The sequence below is a fragment of the Cyanistes caeruleus genome, chromosome 7 (genome assembly GCF_971803275.1).
Source record: "Cyanistes caeruleus chromosome 7, bCyaCae1.hap1.1, whole genome shotgun sequence".
NCBI classification, from domain to species: Eukaryota; Metazoa; Chordata; class Aves; order Passeriformes; family Paridae; genus Cyanistes; species Cyanistes caeruleus.
Window position 1 is genome coordinate 21,640,235 of NC_141707.1, and position 15,082 is coordinate 21,655,316.

The following is a 15,082-nucleotide window of genomic DNA, read 5'->3' on the forward strand; positions in this document are numbered from 1 at the left end:
GAAGCAAGGCATCCTTCCATAGATAGTGATAGATCAGTGAAATGAAATTTTTATTTAGATAAATAGATGTGTTTATGGATGTATGTTCCTTAATTTAGTTAAAGTAGATATATTCATTTTCTGTGACAGCTGATTTAAAAAAACGTGTTTCAATATATCTCTTCATATTTTGTATATATTTATTAGGCTAATTGTGATCTTAGAAGACAAATAGATGAACAACAAAAACTACTTGAAAAATACAAAGAAAGGTTAAACAAATGTATTTCAATGAGCAAGAAGCTTCTAATTGAAAAGGTAAGTTTACCGCTCTTAAAATCTTAGTGATAAAAGCTGAGAGATTGCAGTAAAACTCCATTATGCTTCCTTCCTTTTCACTTCAGCTTTTTCCCATTAGTCACTTGAGATTGAAACTTCCTATCTGTGGTCTCTATCTGACAGTGTTTTTATAAACCTGAATAAGCTAACTAAAACGTTTAGCCTTTTTCAGATCATGCACCTGTTTTAATTTAAGGATTTACCCATCATATGTAATTCAAAATAGCAAAGCATCAAAATTATGAGTTCAGTATATGGCATATTTTCTGGAAAAATGGTGAGATCATAGTGGATAAAAGAATTTTGAACATAATCTATTGTGAAGAGGAGATGGATAATATCTCTGTGAGACATTTAAGTGGCTAAGGTAATTTTTGATGGAAAATGATAACATGCCATGTTTGCTCAGAATTGATGGAAAAAAGGAAATGAAGATGGCTGCCTTCACACACTATTAATTAATTATTTTTTGAAATTTCACACCAATTATATTTAAACTGGTAGCAATTTATTATAAGACAAGGATACCCTATTTTTCTCCCTCTTCTTTAAAATAGCCTCATGAAAAAAAAAAATCTTAAAAAAGTTCATAGCAAATCATGTTATTAGAAATGAAGGTACAAAAAAGTTTAAGATAAACTACCCCAGTGCCTTTCCTAGTGCTAGCTGCTGGATCCTGCTGTCATACACAATGGCACAAAGCAAGCCATTGGAGGATTCAGGAGAGTTTTCGCACTAGTATGTTATAAATAAATTATTGCAGGTCTTTTTAAATTCCAGCATGAGGGGAATGCAGGGAGAAGATGCATCAGATCTATTTGGCATGATAGTAAGTGCGTACCTTCAGACTGAGAATACCACAAGCGATGTTTCCTGTGGAAGGCCCTACTTCAATCTAGAAGTCTGTTTGTAAAAAGATCCTTAATTCTGACAACTTGTCACTTTTTTTGTGTGTGTGTATGTGACTTTTGAGCCACAGACATTTCTTATGAAGCAAGCCTTTGTAACAATTAAAGTGGTTTCCTTGCATTAGGTGTTCATAGTGCTCTTTCTTTGAGGGAGACCAGGCAGACTCCATCACATCCCAAGGATGTTTGTGGTAGCACTGCTGGTTCTAAGAAGGGCACCTGCTTCTGGCACTGCAAGTGGGCATCTGATTGCAGTTAAGCCTGCCCACAGTGCATTGTCACACTGAGGTTCCTGCTCCAAGTCACCTTGGTACAAGCAGTACCACAGATGATTTGTCAAGGAAGTTTCCAGGCTAGGTATAGGAAGTGTTTTCCTTATGGTATCTCAGTCGGCTCATTTGTTGTAGTAGACATGTATGGATAGAATCTTAATTATATCCTCTATGATGCTGATACTCTAAATAAAGTGGTTTTTTAATGATGAAGAGCAGCAAGCTTTATAGGAGAACTGAGCCAAACTCAGGGGGGTTTTTAGGTGCATAAATTGTCCTCTAGTACTGGTTCTGGCAACTGCAGATGCTTGAGTTCTGTAGAAATTAGAATAAATGGAGTAAATACTACAACATATTTTTGTTTACTCTCCTCTTATCCCTGCCTTAATAGGCTGTTGGAGGGAAAAAACAAACCATGAGTTGTTTTATTGACTTCTTTAACACTTTAGTGTTACTAAATATGAACTTTTTTGGTTGTTTTCTTAGAGCACACAGGAGAAGCTGGCAAGCAGAGAGAAGAGCATGCAAGACAGATTACGCCTGGGGCATTTTACAACAGTTCGTCATGGTGCTTCATTTACTGAACAGTGGACAGATGGCTTTGCATTTCAAAATCTTGTGAAGTTAGTCAATGCTATGTTCTTAAAATTCTCACTAATTGTTACTTCCCTCTAGTGGACTTTGATATTACTAATGTTCTAGGATTGAAGCAGCTTTTCATACGTTGTATTTTGCTTTGCCTTTTGAAGACTGAGAATATGGAACTCCATTAATCAGCTGAGGGAATGCTGAGGTTGTGTGTCTTTAGAAAACAGTTTAGTTTCACTTTAATTATCTTTAGAAAAGCATTAATGTAGTAAATAAGCAGAACATAGTTACTCAAATCAGCTCTCAGAACTTTAAAGGTAAATCAGTGTTTTTTCAGGAAGCTAACCATGTATCACTGATGGTCATTGGGACAGATGAGATCAGTGAACTTCTCACTGGCTACAGAGATGCTACCTGCACATCCTCATGGCAGCAGCTTTTCCCAGCATCCTGCTCCATAGCGCTGTGAAGCCCGAATCTGGCAGCCTCAGATAGGGTCTAGTGCAAGAGGATGGGGGAGAGAAACCACATGGAAAAGAGCTGCCATAGCAGGTGTTTCCCAGAGATGGGGCCAAGGCAAAGGGCTCTGCAGGACTCTCAGAGATGATGGTAAAATAGTTCTGCAGTGCTTCCAAAGGAGTTCTTTGGTAATGAGCCTGATTCATTGGAGATACAGATAGATATATAGATAGAAGAATACATATATTTTAAAAAGTAATTCACCAAGATTTCAGCTTTTGAAGGGCAATATTTAGTCTTAGCATTATGGGATTGCTTGGGACACTGTTTTTCTTAACAGTCTTAAAAACAGTCTGTACAAGGTGTGTTTTGCATAAAAGCTGTAATCGTTTGCCATACAACCAAATTGATGATTTATTTGGGAATGGCCAGATCAAATTCAGTACTTGGCCTATAAAAATCAGGTACTCTCTATTGATGCTATCAGGGGATGTTTTTTTGGTATAAAATAAGGTATCCACCAGCTCAGATCAATTTTTTTTTTCTTTTTCTAGTGCAGAAGTCATGCATAACATTTTCAAAAACAAAACAAAAAAAACCAAAAACCCCCACAAAACCCCAAAACATCAACAAAAACAAAAAATCCCCCTGAAACCACCATATATTTAAAAAGTAAGTTGTGCCATAACCTTAGCAAAATTTTTCCACTTCATGAAGAACACTGGTGTTCGTTCTCCTAGGAAACATTTTCACATGTACAGTAAGTTTTTTAAAATTTCTAAATGCGTTATTAGTTAAAAAGATAGTTCTTGAAAAAATGCAAATTGATGAAACTTTAATAAAGCTTTTTTTGGGGTTTACAGGCAACAAGAGTGGGTGAATCAACAAAGGGAAGACATTGAAAGGCAAAGAAAGCTCCTGGCCAAGCGAAAGCCTCCAACTACAAATAATTCTCAGGCACCATCTGCCAATTCTGAACCCAAGCAGAGGAAAAATAAAGCTGTGAATGGGGCAGAAAACGATCCCTTTGTTAGACCCAATTTACCACAGCTGTAAGTTTAACATTTCAATCAGTCTTTTACATAAATTCTCAGATATTGTCTGTGTGTGTTCTATTCAAATAACAGCATAAAAAGACACTCGGTATATTCAGCAGCTATATTCTCACAGAGGACTTGCTGATGTTACAGAAATTTGCACCACTGTCTATGAAGTTGTTGTACAACTGCACTGTCTGTGAAGTTGTGGACAATTTGGTTTTGGTAAAGTCACCAGAGAAGGGCCCATTCTGGGGATAGGCAATGTTCCTTATGTTATCCTGATCTAGAAGTGTCCTTATCCTGACTTCTCAGTCTTGTAATGTCATTGATACCGATTGAACTTTTCTTTATCCACATTGGTTTAAGAGCTTCTCTTCTAGTTGGAGATTTTTTTTTCCCTATAACAGTATTTATTAAAAAAAAAAAACAACTTTTTTCAGCCTTTAGTATTTGAAGACATGTCTTAAAACAAATGGAAATACCTTTCCCCCCTTTCTGAATTCTTCATCCTGTGACCAACTGTCAGAAGTTACTGATCCCATTTCACATATTGACTATTAAAATTTTTTGTCATTGAAACATAAAAATTGAAAGTTATTAAAGAACACTTTTTTCCTAGGGTTTTCTTTTTTTCCTGCAGACAGGGTATAATTCAAGGCACACAAAGATGAGTTCTTGACATTTAATTCGAATATTTTATGAAATTGCTGCTTCAAGATACTAGTTACTGCCCTTTTTGCTAAGAGGCTACAGCTGATAGAGTATCTTTTTAAGTAAAAAGTAAATAATTGGGCTTAAAAAGAGTAGCAAATTGATCTGTGTTACTTTGCAGAGTAAGCTGTGTTGAGCATGGTCCTCTGTCACCTCTCACATGTGGAGGCAGTAATTTATATCTCTGGGGATGGAGGGTATATAAATTGCTCTGCTTAATTCTGATAAATAAATACATTTGGACCATCCCCTTGAAGACAGCTGCATGTGTTTTGCATAATGCATCATTCTTAAAATTCACATTGTGACGTTGTTTTACCGTGACAAAAATATCATGAAAATACAGTAGTAAGGCTGGCAATGTAAGCAAATCTTGCTTTGCGTTACTTGTGTTTTGGTAGAGTGCTGAAGAGTCATTGCTCATTGTGACTCTTCAGTAATGCTTAGTGCCTGTGTTTCTTCTTAGGCCATAATTAATACTTCAGAATAGTACAGTAAATATTGCTGTTGTGTTAAAAATAATACTGCTGCGTGTTTGCATGTAATCCCTCCTGTTACTAAAAGTAACATTTTAGTAATGGAAAATACCTGAAAATTTACAGAAATTTTTATTTGCTAACTCTGGCTGGTTATACTCCCATGATCTTAATGCTGAGATTTGAGAGATGATAACATATAAATTGGGGAAGAAGTACAGACAACACGTTCTAATTTTTAAGCAGAACAAGATGAATTCCTGGTAATAAACTTTGGAAGATTTTCTGGCGTTACATGGTGTTAAATAATGTCCAATTTACTAAAGACTGCAAAGTTTCATTTCATCTGGCTTAACCAGTTACATGTTAAATGACACGTGAAAAAGCTTGCTTATTATGGAATCGCCAGGAGAACAATCAGAATTGTTGTTTTGTATCTAATGCTAGCAAAAATGTAAGCAGTTATTGAATCAAAACTGTGTTGCATTAAAGTATAGTAGTTCAATCATTATATAATCTAGATATGAGGTTATTTGCCTGTATTATAAGCTTATAAATTTTGTTTCAGATCTTTGAGGAGATCTGTAATGCATCCTGAGATCACACAATCATTTAGCCACATTATGTTCTTAGGCCTTTACTCAAAAGGGGGTTTTTATATTTAGGATTTGTTATAACTTTGTGTTGTAGCATTATGTGTTGACTCCTTTCTGCTTCTCAGTACAGAATTAATTATTTTGTGTATCTTGGTAAAACGTTAATTATGCACTTCCATTTTAGAGTAAATTTGTCATGTACTCTATGGGATTCTCTCCTATTACATTGCTTATCGCTGTTTCTGCATGACTTCGACAGTAATGATCTTAATTAGTATAGTCAAATGGAAAAGGTTCTATTTATGTGAGGCATGAGGAAATGCAGAGCTGCTTGAGATTAATGAACTAAACCAGTAGTGAATTAGTACATACATGCTAGTGATCAAGCAGATTAATTTTAAACATATAAATTACTTGCTAGGAATTGTTACCAACAGGTGTCTTTACACTGCATTGTTTGCTTTAAAAAATATCTCCAGCTTCCGGTGTTGACAAGACAAAATGTTCTATAGCTCTGTAACAATCAGGAGTATTGAAGCTTTTGCTGCAAACAGGTGTCAGCTACGTTGAAACAGACTGAAGGTGTTGCCTGAGGCATTCTTAATAAGGGCATTGTTTTAGTTTAGCTGAATATACTGCAGTCTCTGTTAGGAATGTAAAAGCAGAATTTTGCTCTGAAGTTATTGGTATAATAGTGGCCAGCTTGCCAGTGTCTTGTGAGTGAGTGGTGGCTTGGTGCTTCAAGTAACATGGAACACATGAGTCTAAACACTGTCCTGGTTTTCCATCATTCTTCCCCTTTTTGTTGCCTAAGCCAAAACTAAAAGTAGTTTCAATTTTGAGAGTTCTGTTTTCTACTGAACAAAGTAATTTTATTTATCATCTTATGTGAAAAGAATAAATTTAAATGTATTTAAAGAAAAAATACTTATTTGAAGTAGAGGTTGCCACCCTAGTCCCAGAAAAAAAATCTGTTTGAAAACTCTCTTCCACATTCTTTGGAGACATGAGAGGGTTCTGTAAGATTATAATGCAAGTCCCCAGTTTTTGAAAGCAGCTCTTATTTCACAAGACAATTGCTTCTAGGAGCAATATTTTACTTGGTTTAGATGGTGGAATCCTTCCTCTGCAGCTTCAGCCATTTCAGTTGTATTCACTTCCCTGTCGTTTCTTCAAGTGTTTTCCTCCATGGCAGCCTGTATGCATTGTCCCAGCATGCAGTTTGGACTAGGAGAGCAGAGAGAGCTGGCAGGGTTTGTTACTGTGGCTGAACAAATGCATCATTTAGCAGGAGCATTCTGTTCTGTATGGAACAAATAAAAATATTTTCAGGAACTTTTTCAGGCTGAAGTGCCAACAATGTGTCTGGGCTCTACTGGACAAGTAAAGACAGCTCCTTTCCTGAGGCAGTCTGTTTCTAAGGCAAACATGGAAACAATGGGCGAAAAGACATCATGGAAGGTTTTTTCTTGGTTAAAGTTTGTTCATCCTTGTAGAAATTTGGGGAACTGGGGTGAGAATAAGCTTGGACCAAAAGAGAAAAACTTCAGAAACTGTAGCCAGAAAGCTTGTATTGGATGTGTATATGGCTGTTCGGGAGCATGGCTGCATTCTGCTCTGCCTATGTATCCAGCACGATTTTCCAGCAGGGCAGAGGTAGGAAGAGAGATGCTTGTAAATGTACCAGGCTTGATCATGGTGAAAACCAAGGAACACATGGCTACTTTGGGTTTTTTGTCTTGTCTGTACAGACCAGTTAAAAGAATTTTGATTGTAGAAGGTTTTGTCTGCACTTGTGAGGAAGAAGTGAAAAGAAGACTGGTTATGTCTGCACATGTATATTGTGTCAAAACCTTTGAAATTTGGTGGTGAAAACATAAGCCTCTGAAAGGCCTATGCTTTCTAATTTAATAAAAAAAAAAAAAAAGAAAAAAAAAAAGAAAAAAGGAAGTTTTGATTGGTGGTGATCAAGCCTTTCAGACCGGGAAAGCCATCAGCTTTCTTCCAGCGTCAAGTAATAGTGGCACATCATGACCCTATATGTCACAGGAAAAATTATGCAACATACAAAGATTATGTCCTGTACATTTTGGGGAATTTTAGGAATTTATTGCATGTGTTTCAGAGTTTATTTGGCTGCAGACAGTTAAAATACAGTATTTATTTAGTAGTAGTTTTTTGCAGAAAAGATCATGGTCAGGACCAGACTGTTGCCACATTAATTCATGCAGCCTGTTCCCAGCTGCCCTTCCCCAGTGCTCCTCACATTAGCCCCAGGCCTGACTATCCAGCTTAAGATGGCAGCAGCCTTGTTTCTGGTTGATGTCCCTATCCTGTGCTCCTCAGCCTTTCTCCCTCCACATGTGGTAAGGCCTGTGTGTGTCTCAGGGGATAGAGGAGCAACCCTTTGTGCAGGAAACTATGGTATCTTGTAAGTGCCTTGGATGGTGCTCTGAGCAACCAGATCTAGTAGGTGGCATCCCTGCCCATGACAGGAGGGATGGAGCTAGATGATGTTTAAGGTCTCTTCCAAGCCAGGCAAACAAAAGTTTTGTTTTTCAGAAGTGAATGAGCAAAATCCAAAGTGACTATATCTGTGTACAGCTCTGAGTTTTATATGCCTTTCTCTGCAATGTGGTGGTCAGTAATGACAGTTTTAGATTGCTGTGAAACATGCTGTGCTTTTAATGGAGTTAGATTTGTAAGGAAATAGAAAAATGGAAAACAATCATTTATTGGGTTACAGCATAGAAACATGGAAAGAGTGACTTCGAATCTTAATGTTTTCAATATGATGTCCAAGCTGTGCTCTGTGCTCAAGAGGGCTGTTTCAGGATTTTTTGAAAGGTGATACTTGCTAGAGCTGTCTAGGCACTTTGTACCTCTGTGTGGACACCTCAGATTTTATAAAAAGGACCAGATTATCCATATTATGTTAGTTTTTAAGGGGATCTTTTTTTTTAGGACTCTCAGTCCTAAAACTACTACTCTGGTAGGTCATGTCATAAACTTCATATTTTGAGTGTGTTTTACTGGTGGTTCAGCTTTGCAAAGCCACCTAAAATACTCTTCTTCCTGACAAAGACAAACTTTACTATCTGTCTTTCTAGAAATGCAGAACCTGAAATTGATACTGTAGACAAGAATCTGGAAATGACAATATTCACCCTTGTAAAAATTGGCATTGGTCTTTTTTAACTGAGAACTTAATCCACAAAGTAGGTTTCTGTTTTAATAGAAGTATTGAAAAAGTGTTGGGGATATTGTTTTAAGTTGTCTAGTGGTCTGGATTTCTTTGACAGTGCTAGTAGATGTTTTACAGCCACAATTGGATCATTTGTTTCTTGCTTTTGCTTGGACTGTACAAAGTCCGAGTGCATTGCCAGCTTTCCTAGCTATGGAAACAGCCCCTTTCACATTTGCTTTAATGCCTCTTCTTTTAAGATGTAGTACACATTGTCTAAACCTAGAGAAGATTCTGCTAGGAAAAGATACAAATGTTAGGTCCCAAAATCTGGTAGTAAGAGACCTTTTGCCTTTCTTGGAGAGGAAAATTTCTTCCCTCCATTGCCTTCAGAATGTTGAGGGATATCTCTTGACTGTGATACAAGACTGCTCTGAATTCCAGTAAGAAAAAAAGATGCAGGGTAGCTTTGTATGACATATCTTAAAAGAAATGATTGCTTGCCTCTCAGATTCTGACAGGATGTGATGATGGGTGCTTTTGTCGCCTGAGTGTTTTCTATATGTTACAGACCCAGAAGGCTGATGAAATAACTACGGTCTTGTGAGGCTCTTCCCAATTTCTTGAAAATTTAGATTGTGTGGTCAAAAAAAACCCCCAGTAATTTCACTGAGATTTGAATCCATTGGTTGAATGGATCCGTTTTCTGTCCTGCTCAAACCAGAAAATGGGCAGCAAAATTCCATATTTATAACACGAATGGAAAGAGCTCCATGGAAAGTTCAGAACTGCCAGATTTTATCTGAAAAAAAACCCCTTTTTTTTCCTTTAGTTTAATCTAATTTAATTTTTTTATTTTTTTGAGATGCACTGAAAATGCAGGTGTTGGAGTTCTGAAGACTGTGGTGAACTTGAAGTTTAAAAGGGAGGAAGAAGTCATATAGTTATTAGATTTCTGAAAATTTTGTTGAAGTAGGTTGGCATATGCTGTGAGAAAATCTGAATTAGTGTCTCTCATCTCTGGGAAAACTGGTGATTCTCAAGACATTCTAGTCCTCAAACTTGCAATATAAACAGCATGTATAGCCTTCTAACCTGCCTTGGATAATGATCTTCCCAGCTGATAGTTGAACCCACAGAAATATGGACTTTGTGAGAACATTTTATACTGTGAGTTTTAGCTTTATATCCTGCAGGAAGTATTAGGTCTAGGCAAAACAATGAGAAGTGTAATTTTAATTTCTTTCATAGGGATTTGTGTGAACCCTTTCAAGGAGGCCATGCCTCTTTCTCCTTCCCCATCCCCTGTTTCTCTTCCTCATATGTGCATGGTTTTTTAATCTGAAGCTTAAGTCTCTTGGGCTTATTTTTTGTGTGGTTTGTCTTTTTTGTTTATCAGATGGATACTGCATGCAGTCAATTCACAGGTTTCTTAGTTACTAATCTGTGCAAACAGTCCAGAATATCTGCATGATAACTGACTTTGTCTGAGCAAGTCTATAGACAGTGAGGGACCACTGAATTATTTTCTCAGCAATCAGAAATTGCTGAGAAAAGGAAGATGCAAAGAGAGAACAAGCAAGAGAGTCACATGTGAGTTGAAAGCTGAATTTGTGGTTTCATGCAAAATGTAGTGCTAATGAGCTGGAGATGTATGGCTTTGCACTACTGTCTGTTAAATCACAGCTCAGAAATCCAGTGTTACCATTCTTGTCTAGTTTCTGAATGCATTTGAGTTGAGAACCAAGGAGTGGATTAGCATCAGCTAAAATCTGGGATGGTGACATGGTTCAAGATGCACACAGGTAATTAACAGGCTGTCTGGAAGAATTGAAATGGTTCCGTGGGAGAGACAGTTAATATCGCACAATACCAAATACAGGCATTCTGTAAGTATGTTTTGACCCTGAAATGACAAATCAAAGATGTTCAGATGGTTCAAAAATGTACTTCTAGTGGCAGTAAATAAGATACTGGATATACTCTAGTTTTTAAGCAAAAATGCTGTTGTTTTGTTTGCCACCATATAAAAGCTATAATTACATTGTTTCATTTTTCAGTTTGACTCTTGCAGAGTACCATGAACAGGAGGAAATTTTCAAGCTTCGATTAGGACATCTCAAAAAGGTATTTTTTTTTAATCATGATCAAACTCATAAAAATTATTCCTATCAAAATGAAGAGATAGGTTGTTGAGAGCTGTGTGATTAAAATTAAAATTAAAATTAAAATTGCTGTACTCCTTTATGCCTAATATGGCCTTCCTTTTGTTGCATGTGCAACTTTTCATAAATACTGGGATTACAGGGGAGCAATAATGAGTCCATCCAGTGTAACACTGTACTGGTTCCTTAAATCCTTCTAAGAGTGCTAACAGTGATGATGCCACCCATCCTGCTCTTCCCCTTCCACTTTCTGAGCTCTCGTTTCAGAGCTCAGTGAGCCAGCCAAGTTTCATGTATGGGCTTTTTTTTTTTGTTTTTTGGCCTTTAAAAAGGTCCAGTTGACAAGCATTGTACTTCTGAATTAATATAACATTTTCATCATCTGCACTATTCACTTCAGTTTTACCAGTTGGTGTATTACCTATCACAAGAATATATACCTTTTCTTCTTTCGTGGAAAATATGCCCTCTTACATGTCTTAAATTATTTTTGCACTCAGATATTTTATTCTAGTCTTTGACTTTTGAAAAAAACTTTTTCTTGAACCCCGTTATTCTAATAAATCTGTGTAGTGCTATAATGATTATATGAAAAAACTATTGCTCATTCAAGCAAAGATTTTGAGGAATAACCTGTAAAATGGAATGGCAGTTGATGCAGACACAAATATCTCAATAAGAGTGAAAGAAAAGGACATACATGTGCTGACTAGTACATATAGTACTAGTAGTTCCTGAGTTGAGTCAAAACAGGTTGTAGTGTTTTTCCCCTTGAAATGTTACAAGAGTCTGTTTCAGGCCTGCTCTCTTCAAATGTACAAGCCACCTGTTATAAATTCTACTGTAATAAGCTGAACTGGGCCCCCTGAGAAAGCTGCAGCTGTTTCTAAAGAATATGACAGGAAAGTACTTGAATCTGTAGTAGGAAATCTGCATATAATTTGCTGGCACTAGTGAAGTAGACTGCCCACATTGTTCTTCATTGTTAATGGTTTAGAAGCTCCAGCTTCACATGAAATTTGGTTGGGAAATTCTGTAGGTTTTTTTTTCCATGCTTTAACTTCATGGAAGTCTAATGAGAATTTCAAATGATAGATGAAATAAACTGTTGAAGGGTTATTTAATACTGGAATTTTGGTTTCACCTTGAGCATCAATGCTGGAGTACTTCATAAAAGGTGGAAATTCCTTGACTAAATGCCGGGGGGAAACAAATGTTACTTTCAGCAAATCACACTTGAGTATATCTGAAGAAAATAATAAAAATGTATTCTTACATTGTTATTAACTAAGAAAACAAATTTTGTTACCTTCATCTTACATGGCTGTATTTCCTCCCTGTTCTTCTTTGCTATTTACATTTTTTTCCTCCTCAGTCATTCAGCATATGCTGTTTTGCTGACTGCTCCTCTTCCTTTTCACTCTTGAGATGCTTTCCTGGTGCTCTTATTTTTGATGCCCTGTACATGCTGCCACCACCAGTTTTCTTTTCCTACTGCTACCCAGGAAATTCTTTTCCAGCTAGTTGCTTTGGTCCTGGAGAGAGGCTCTTGTTTTCTCACTTCCTTTTATATAGCAGTGACCTGAGGCAGCTAAGCTGGTTCATTCTTGCTTAAAGGTATTCACAGCCTGAGTGTCCTAAATAACAGCTGGAAACAATGCAACCAGCCAGTTCTCTTTGGACTAACATTGGCCTATGAACCACATTTTGAGAGCCACTGAATTGCATAATATATGAACAAAAAGGTCCAAAAGAGGCATAACTGATGGATTTTATTTTTTTTTTTGTTAGCCTTTGGGAAGAGCATAGACAATTGTGTGTATAAGTGTGTGGCCTTTTGTGAGGGGAGAAGGACAGAAGGAAGAAATTCTTTATAAAGGAGTACCGAATTACGAGGAACTGCCTATCATTTCAGGGCGTTTAACAGAGAACTGCAGGGATGCGTCTAAATATAGAAAAAAAGAGTTTATATAAACAGGAAAAAAACCAACTTGTATTTTAGGAAGAATAAATGGTCCACCCAGATCTGCTGTCAGATTAGTGCTACTTAGTCCAGGTTTTAAATTATTAGCAATTTGATTTTCATGTCCTCCATGGAGGTTAATCTCATGTCTTGTTTTGCGATGAGAAGTTTTTTCTATTGCTTATGGGGATGGTTTCAGGATATTTACTGAAATAATCAGACTCCTCAATTCATTGGATATGTGGTCATTTAATCCAAGTTTTAGATCACACAAATAGAGTTGCTTCTTCAGGATATGGGTTTATGAAAATGCTATATCATTATGACATTTTCTCTCTGCCTTGCTGACTTGTACCTCCATCCCCTTGTGCCATGGCTTGTTGCCCTGTTGCTTTTACCAGCACCACCAGGTTGTACAGTCAGAGAATAAATTGGATTGGAGAGCTAATCTAGCTTCTTTCAAAAAACAAATATGTATTTATTTTTCTTTGTGATGCTAGTTTGTTTTTTTCTTTTCTTCTGTTTGTTTTGTTGGTTTTTTTCCTCTTAAAGAAAAGATTGATTAGTATTCCAGTTTGATATACCATGTGGCTGTGCAAAAGGCTGTGCCAAAATAACAAGAGGTGATGATGGGTGCTGCTACTAAAAAAATATGTATCAGATGCCAGGCTTCTTTCCTTTTCAGCTAAAATGATTCCATAATTATGAGCTTTCTGATACGGACTAATTTTGTCTCCTCTTTCTTCAAATTTTCAAAGTTCTAGAGGCACTAACTCTGAAATCAATATATCCCTGTCTACCATATCTTTCAATTAGTATGTTTCTCAGTTTGAGTGTAGATACCTAGGTTTCCACAAATCAGGCATTGTCAAATCTTTATGATTGATTGATTGATTGATTCAGAGGACCTGAATAAATAATTATTTCGTTGTTTCCTAATGCATAGTATAAAGATGAGGTAAAATTAAGTGCTGAAATCAGTTAAGGAATGTGCTCCTACCTGACATGCTTCTTTTGAAGTTGCACTTAAAATCTTATGCAATACACATTCTTCATTTGTAATTTTAATGAGATACAAATGGAAAAATCTTTTCAAATTAGATTGGTTTTGGTGTCTTGTATCAGCACCTTTAAAATGTTTCTGCTGTAATGATGTGCTCTTTTATTCTTTCACCTGATTTGTACTTCAGCCTTAAAATATTTTACATGTCTTTTCTTAATCTGTCGGTTTGTACAGAATCTATAATTGCCCATATCTCAGTTTTTTCTTTTTTTGTACATCAATTTCAGACTGCTTCCCAGATAATTTATCTCCTTGGCTGAGGTACAAAACCCAGCTGCCTCTCATTTCAAATGGCATCCCTACAGTGCAGAACAAAACCACGAACATCCCATTACCTGTGGGTTCATGAACAGAAACATTTCTTGAAACGGGCTTTTGCCTTATCTTTCTGAATTTTTCTGGCTTTAAGAGAAAAGCAGTGCTTTCTTCTAGTTCAGCAGGGTTTTATAATGTAATGTTCCTCCATCACCACTAGTATTGATGCAGGGGTAAAAATACCCTTTTCAAATGGGAAGTAAATGAGCTTTTATATTTCCTTCTTTTCATTTGCAGGAGGAAGCTGAAATACAAGCAGAACTTGAACGTTTGGAAAGAGTTAGGAATCTTCACATAAGAGAACTGAAAAGAATAAATAATGAAGATAATTCACAGTAAGACTTTACTGTTTTAATTTTGTGTGTCTGTTTTTAAAGTAATTCTCTAATATCACATTTTACCTATAGAAGAGAGACTTGTTCATAATTTCTTTTTGGTTCTCTATGTTTATATATGTATTTTAAAAACAAATTTATTTAAACTTAACTAAAATTTCTTACAGTTTGGTAAATTTATTAATGTTCTTGTTGAAAATGCAAGAAATAACATACTTAGCTTATAGTGAAGAGCTGAAACTTGCTAGATTACTAAGTTAAAAAAACACTTGTGAGATAACTTAATGCAGTTCACTTAGTTGATAATAATGCAAGAAAATGGCAGGGAGGTTTGACGCACCAGTAGCAATTTTGTGCTGCACTTAAAATAAGTTTTGTGTTTATGGTACTGTGATTCCATAGCTACTAGGTATAGGTACCTAGGAGGAAAATGCATATTATGTTGTTACTTTGTATTTCAACCTGAATGACAGTGTATCACAATGTTAAATTGCTACATAATATGAACTGTTACTGTGTAGTTTTGAAAGTAATAATTACGTAACTTAAAGAATTAAGCCTGTTTTCCATGATGGCAAATACAGACACTACAGTTTCACCAACATTTTCAGCTGGTGCTGTTGCTTGAAAGGAACTGGTTCTGCCTGTCCCTGGCTACTTAGCCCTGTTTACTTTCACATGCTTGCAGT

The 15,082-nt window shown here is 36.4% G+C and overlaps 1 protein-coding gene across 11 annotated transcripts in view; it reads left to right on the forward strand.

Moving 5' to 3' along the window:
* TLK1 (tousled like kinase 1) overlaps positions 1–15,082 on the forward strand; it is a 67,117-nt gene that overhangs the window by 39,143 nt on the left and 12,892 nt on the right. For all 11 annotated transcript variants that reach the window (XM_086896868.1, XM_086896866.1, XM_086896867.1 and 8 more), the window contains 5 exons: positions 187–297; positions 1,985–2,121; positions 3,409–3,597; positions 10,613–10,679; positions 14,296–14,393. In XM_086896868.1, coding sequence (XP_086752994.1) covers positions 187–297; positions 1,985–2,121; positions 3,409–3,597; positions 10,613–10,679; positions 14,296–14,393 — 602 coding nt within the window. The remainder of the gene's footprint in view (positions 1–186; positions 298–1,984; positions 2,122–3,408; positions 3,598–10,612; positions 10,680–14,295; positions 14,394–15,082) is intronic.